This window comes from Rhagoletis pomonella, unplaced genomic scaffold (assembly GCF_013731165.1).
Source record: "Rhagoletis pomonella isolate Grant_MI unplaced genomic scaffold, Rhpom_1.0 Rhpom_scaffold_00006, whole genome shotgun sequence".
NCBI classification, from domain to species: Eukaryota; Metazoa; Arthropoda; class Insecta; order Diptera; family Tephritidae; genus Rhagoletis; species Rhagoletis pomonella.
In genome coordinates this window covers 1,264,191-1,271,740 of record NW_023458560.1, presented here as the reverse complement: position 1 = coordinate 1,271,740, position 7,550 = coordinate 1,264,191, and the positions used below count along the sequence as shown (strand labels likewise).

At 34.6% G+C, this 7,550-nt stretch overlaps 1 protein-coding gene across 1 annotated transcript in view; it reads left to right on the top strand.

The window, feature by feature from the left end:
- LOC118741511 overlaps nucleotides 1-3,290 on the top strand; it is a 15,656-nt gene extending 12,366 nt beyond the window's left edge. The window contains exon 5 of the mRNA XM_036473510.1: nucleotides 2,320-3,290. Within this exon, the coding sequence (XP_036329403.1) occupies nucleotides 2,320-3,147 (828 nt within the window). The 3' untranslated portion in view covers nucleotides 3,148-3,290. The remainder of the gene's footprint in view (nucleotides 1-2,319) is intronic.
- Nucleotides 3,291-7,550: the final 4,260 nt, after the last annotated feature.

Below are 7,550 nucleotides of genomic sequence, written 5' to 3'. Positions count from 1 at the left end.
GTTTTGACTGAGTTATTCAAGTTTTTCTTAAACCAGTCTTTGAAAAAAGTTCGAAAACTGCATCAAAAATCTCATTATTATGATTCCGTAGAAAATTTTTATTAAATATTTTTATGCAAATTTTTTAAGCTGAAACTGTTTGAGGTGATTTCTTTTCAAAAAGTACTTAAAAGAACTGTTTTTATTAATAAAAAACTAAATTTGTGGAGGTATTTTCAAATAGGTCCAGCTCACGTAAATCTTAATATTTTTCCGAAGTCTTAAAATATAATAGATTTTATAATTCCAGTGGAAAAACAGTACCGATTTTTTCTTTTGTATGGGGAGTGATGCAGTCTAACGTACATACTAGGGTGCTTTTTTGGTGACTATTCGTTTTCTTCACTCCCAGCTCGAAATTTTGTGGGAAATACCTTAGAAATAAATTCGATGAAAATTTGAGTCCTTAATATTAATATTAAGATACGTGCAAAGGTTTCTCATTTAAAATACACGTAAACTTTGATTTTTTTTCTTAAAAATTCTACACTCAGCGGCAATTTATGGAATGCAATACCGCATAAAAATCGCAATCTCGCCAGCTTTCGGGATCGAGTTCATCAATTTAGGAAGGGCTTTTAAAATTATCTACTGGGTTATAAAATGATGTATATATAATAAAGCCATTCACGACGAACATTTTGGCGAGCACGTTCACAACTCGCATTTCGTCTTTTTAATTGTTTTCTGCAGTCCCGCAAATCCCGCGGATCCCGCATGTGTAATTCCTAATTTCTCATCCCGAAAAAGTGGCGCGGGATCCCGCGTTTGCGGGATTGGATTCCCTAATGATGGGGTGTCTTCAGAATTGAATTCTCTACAAAAGTGTCGCAATAGCTTAACCCTAACTCCCACCAGCGAGGTAGTACGGGTCACTAAACCCAATTTTTTCATGAAATTCCCGGTTTTTTGTCCCCTATATCGTAAGTAACAAGAGCTACAGAAAAAAATTTAATGAAAAACGTGTAGGACATTCAATTTCCTACAAAAAATTTTAGAACATCAGATCTTTAAAATCGATATTTCTTGAGATATTTTGTTTTGAAGTTGAGTAGTGTGGAGTTTTCATACATTATCAAGCTAAATTGTCATTTATAATATTCATTTATTCACATTTAACTAACATATTTACATTTTTTGGGGCTCTTGCTATTTACGAGATAGGGGTAGAAAAAACGAGAATTTCATGAAAAAAATTGGGTTTTGTGACCTGTACTACCTCGCTGGTGGGAGTTGGGGTTAAGTCGCACTAGACATTTTTGTAAAACATTAAATTCTGAAGAAACCCCATCATTGACCATCATTATAACAAAAAATAAGTAGAATTTTGAAGAAAATGGTCAAAGTTTACGTGTATTTTAAATCGTTGCACGCCTTACTACTAATATTAAGGGCCCAAATTTTCAGGAATTATTTTTTAGGTATTTCCCACAAAATTTACATATAGTACTGAAAATGGACAAACTCCTTTCATCCGCCTTCAACAAATTTTTCGTTTTACATTTTCCATATATGTAATACTTCTATATTGGCAGTAAGCTAACTTCTCAATGTGTAAGCATTCCGAAATCAGAGCGAGACAGTCTAGTACTGTTTTTGTCAAAGTATTGTGTACTTGAGTGCCGTTTTTGTATATGTGTTGTGTACCCCACTGGGAAAATAGGTAAGCACCTTGCGAGGTAAGCCATCTTTTCTTTCAGTTTTTAGTACCAAAATTGTCATCATGGCCAATGTCATCTACTAGTAAAGGGCAAAATGAACACCTCCGAAGACACATTACGTTGTCAGTTGCAAAATAACGTGCAGCCGAAGTTATTTCCAAGCACCGAACTACTCCGAGCGACTGCTCTGCATTACACGTAACTTACTTTGTAAAGCGGCTCAGAAGTATGTCTGATACCAAATGTACATTCTAAATTCCTACTTACATAAGGCGGCCATGCCTTTGTAAAAGTAAGGGACGATCGGCAGGGAAATGGTAATGACTGCCAGGTGAAGAGTAAGTTGCTAATAAGGTATTATTACGTGCTCCTAATTCTCACTGGGACATGTTTATTTATAAACGTATGTGTTCCTTTTCTTTCGTACGTGTTTATTGATATATCTGTACTATAGTGTTTTCGGACGGTACTAGCTCTTACTGCCAATATAGGAGTATTACATATATGACATTTTCCATACACATTTATCCAACTAAATCGAACAAATTCCGCAGTTGTTGTTTTGCCGCTCACATTAATTTTAAATAAGAAAATCTACTAATATTTGCCAATTCCTCAGTTTGTTTTGGAATCTTCCGAAGATACCGATACTGATAAAGGCTATATAAAAGATAAGACAGAAGTGAAGGACAAATCGTCAGCAAAATTTTTGAAGCTAATCCACAAAGAGCTTTTAAATTTCTTGAGTTCTGGAGAAGAGAGTGAAAGCTTGGAAGTGGAAGATTTGTTTAGTACCACTAGAAGCGTTCAAAGTGATTCAAGCGATGCCTGCGGATTAGGACTAATCATAGAAGAAATTATTAACAAAATATCAACATTTGAAGATACAACCAAAGGCCCCCGCAAAATGTCGGAAATCGTAGAAACCGTCACCAGAGAGCCATATTTTATAACAGAGAATGAAATCGCCGAAATTTACAAAAAATCTGCGCCCCTTGAACTTATCACCCAAACATCCAATGAAACATCTGCCGAGCTATCAGAAAAGGAACGTGTAGAGAAAGATATCGGAAGTAAACAACAATTAACTTCAAAGACGTACAATATGACGCAAGAACTAGAAACCGACTCGCATCAAAACGTTGACGATACTGATACCGAATCTACAAATGGACCAGAAACACTGCCGCAAAGAGGGCAACAAGAACTAACGTCTCGAGAGGTATCGCATTCAAGAAGTGACAGCATGAAAAAATCATCTTTAATAACCAGGGATGGCCAACAAAGTGGTACGTTACGTGTACGTATCAGTGAGAAAGAAGAGAAAATGGAATTCGTAAAACCACACTCAACAATACCGGTCGAAGAACTGGTTGGAAGGCGTGAAACCTCAAGTCTGAAGTCAGTGCAAACTAGCGATGAAGTTGCGCCAGAAAACAATAAGTGACATTTGAATGGAACTAAATATATTTTTACGTAATACAAACATATGCATATCGAGGGCTTATATTCAATACCCTCTATCTGCAAATTTCACAAAACCTACTTAGCGATGTTAGAACCCATCTGGGACTTTATGTACCTGTTATCACTGAGGTTAATTCTTACTTTGCTGTTTAATAGTAAATTCGTATGTCACAGTTAAGTTTAAAGTGAGTTTTTATATCAGAATCTCATATTTGTGAAAAGTGCAAGTATTGAATATAAGTCCTCGCGATGTGTTTTTTTTTATTTAAGTGGCTTTTATTATTTCACAAAACCTGTTGTAATAAATTTTTCTGTAACACATATCTTGCGACATTTCAATCTATACCTATACATATTAAAGTTAATTAAATTCACATTAATCCCGTACTGCACATGGGGCACGAAATTGTGGACCGAGCATCCCGGAGTACAGAATATAATAATAATAGATTGGCGCTTACACATATGTTAGTGTTTGGCCGAGCTTCTCCACCGATTTGTGGCGTGCGCCTTGATGTTGTCACACAAAGCGGAGGGACCTACAGTTTTACGCCGACTCCGAACGGCGATTGTATTTTTATGAGAAGCTGTTTTTCATGGCAGAAAGACACTCGGAGGTTTGCCATTGCCTGCCGAGGGACGACCGCTGTTAAGAAAAAACCGCTTTCTATATTTTTTGCGATTTTGTTTTGACCAGGGCTTGATCCCAGGCGTTGCGGAGTGGAAGCGCGCACTGCTTACCACTACACCACAGCGGCCGGAGTACAGAATACCCTTACACTAAACCAGGATAGGCAGTTTGGTACACTGATGGATCAATATTTGAATATGGAAGACCTGGAGCCGAATTTTAAAGGATCGATACAAATAGGCAGCTACCACACTATTTTCCAAGTAGAGATTCATGCAGTAGAGAGTGGCAGAGAATGCTTCAAAAGAATCACAGCTTCTAAAAACATATGGTCGATCATTTGGCTGGCAACGTTACATTCGTACGTATTTTTTTATAATCAATTATCCATTAAATAAGGGAAAACCCTTAGATTTTTTAGGTGATATGATAAGGCATGGCCAAATATATATTTCCGCAAAAGAAAGGGTTTAATAATTCATTTGGTATCAAAGTTATAGACACTGGCTCGTGTCAGAATGTTTGAAATTGCTGCGAACTGGGTGATCGAGTATTGCTAGTTTTCCAGTATGTCATCTACAATGAACAAGTACGTCTGCTCAATTGTTCTAAATTTTAAGGTTTTGAACATTTTTCTCATAAACTTTGGGCACTTGTAACGTTACACAAACCACTGGCCACGTTACACGTACGGTGTGCTTGGGTAAGGTTTAACCCAAAGCCTTTGTCCTTCCATTTTTTTCCGCATTCCTATTCTGACATCATAAACAAATGTTTGAAGGATTAAGAAATATAACTTGATTATCCTTAAAATTTCTGACTAGGTCAAAAATCTTCCGACAGTAAAAATTTTCGCCGGGAGATCTTCGCGTTATCATCGCAAATAATATTTATTTAACTTTACTGCAAAATAATGCCTATTTACTTAAAATGTGCATAATTTTATCTAAAGTACCATGTTCTGCTTTCTTTCCAATCCTTTCTAAATCATTGTTAGTTTTTCATACCATCAAAGATAATTTCAAAACAGATTCAGTGGTTTCTACAGCTTCGTTCACCTTAGATACAAAAATGTTTGTGCATTTATCGCAGTTCTACAGAAGAGTTCTCCAATTAAAATTTTTTAACCAAACCATTCTCATAGATTAATAAACTCTTAATAGTCTGGATAGTCTTGTAGCAGCTTCTATAAAATTGTAGTGATAGGAACACAATTACGTGTAATAGGGCAGATCAGTTGCAAAATAATTCATTGCATTCCAAGCAAATATACTAAATGTACTCAGAATCTTGAGATATAATGATTTCAAAGGGTATTTTTCACATGTTAGTTTCGTTTCATTTAAGTAGAACAGTTGTCAGAATTTAGTAGTATAATGCCCTGTTCGTAAGTGTTCAGCCATTGATGGCACGCAACAAAATAAATTGGCACGATATTAATTGAGGACTCAATTTCTCAATTACTAGTGGTAGTATTTACTACCTAATCGACACAATTTCTTTTTTGAAGTGAAACTTCTTTAGCGGCGGTTGGTTGGTTGGGAGTAAATTGGCAAATTCAGCGGAAATTGCACACGGATCTGGTTGGGACGGAAATTATGCAACGGAAGTGATGCAACGGAAATGGTGCAACGGAAATGATTGGGGCTGAAACAAGTACTTCTTGTGTATATGCAACGGAGATGATGCAACAGAAATGATGCAACGGAAATGGTGCAACGGAAATGGTTGGGGCTGAAACAAGAGCTTCTTCTGTGTATGCATATGGTATAAATTTAACAAAAATTTGCTAACAAAAGGTTAAAGAATAACACTTAGAAAAAGACCAATACAAGAATGAAAGTAAAGGTGACTACGTACATAAATGAAGAATTGGATAAAGGCAAAGGTAAAATAACAACAAAAACAAAGATGCGTAAAGATAAAGGCAAAAATGAAGACCAAGGTAAATCTAAACACTTTACTTATATATATAAGAACAAATGTGAAGGGGAATATGTAGCTGAAAAAAATTATGAACATAAAAGTAAAGACAAACAGGAGGATGAGGATACCGATAAAAGCAAAGATGAAGATAGGGCAAGGAAGATTAAAATAGAGATAATCAAAGAGGAAAGGATATCGAGAGACTCAATCTGGGAACTATTTTTGGATTTTAGAGATTTTCGGGATTCTCGAGACCTATCGATAAAATAATCGATATTTTTATCGATTTTGTTATCGATATTCATCGATTTTGTTATCGATAATTATCGGTTTTGTTATCGATATTTATCGACTTTGTTAGCGATATTTATCGATTTTGTTATCGATATTTATCGATTTTGTTATCGATATTTATCGATTTTGTTATCGATACTTATCGATTTTGTTATCGATAATTATAGATTTTGTTATCAATATTTATCGACTTTGTTATCGATATTTATCGATTTTGTCATCGTTATTTATCAATTTTGTTATCGATTTTAATATCGATATTTATCCGATTTTGTTATCGATATTTATCGATTTTTTTATAGATATTTATCGATTTTGTTATCGGTATTTATCGATATTTATCGAATTTGTTATCGATATTTATCGATTTTATTATCGATATTTTTCGATTTTGTTATCAACATTTATCGATTTTGTTATCGATATTTATCGATTTAGTTATCGATATTTTGATCGATTTTCTAATCGATTTTGCTACCAATAGTATTATCGATGTTGCTATTGAAATTTTTATCGAATTTGTCATCGATTTTGGTATCGGTATTTCGATGGACGTTATAATCGATTTTGTTATCGATAGAGTATAATGATAAAAATGAAGATAATGGAAAAACAGAATAACATGAATGTTATACATATACATATACATATACATGAATGTTAGAAAAAAAGCGAAAAAATATAACCTTAAGCAAAAGCAGATTTGTGTATGTATAGATAGATAAGTATCGTAAGTTTCACTTCTACAGTGTGGCCCAGGCGCACTTACTTTTTTTCGTTTAAATTGAAGATCAAAGCAAGATCTACTCACACCCAAGAAAACAGATCAGAACAGCCAAAAATACAGACAGTAACCAACAAAATCCACATAAGACATTCGATCCTTGAATTCTATTGCATCATTCGTCAATAAGTTTTGTGCGCAAAGCATGGCTTCGTTTCCCTTGGTGATATAATGGGCGTAGTTCTCAAAAATAACGAACGTCGTATCTTCGCAGGCACTAAATAAACAAAGGTTTGAGGCTTATACGTGGCTTATAAAATTGGTGGTTTTTACGGATATGCGCCAGCATTTCAATGATTTGAACGTAAAGCTTCAAGGCTCTAATAAAACAGTTATAATTATGATGCGAAGCTCCCATTCGCGCTTTTTAGGCTGAACTAAAAGTTATTGGTAAAGATATTCAGGCATATTCATAGTCGAAATAAAGTCGACTCAAAATTTAGTAGCAGCTTTTTTAGCAGATATTACATTGATAATTATATCAAAAAGCTACAACAAACTTTAACTTCGTCTTTATTTTGACTATGAATATGCCCCATTGTTTCCAAAAATTGCAAATGTTTGCAAACTCAAATTTAAAAACAGATTTGAATACAGATGAAAAACCAGACACACCAAGAGTCTTCAAGTGTTTTCTTTAATAAATATCTCGTCGACAAATTTTCATCGGGTTTTTCAGAATTCAAGGGGATATCGGAAACACTCAAATTTATTATGTATCCTGATGTGACTTCACTTGATGAACTGA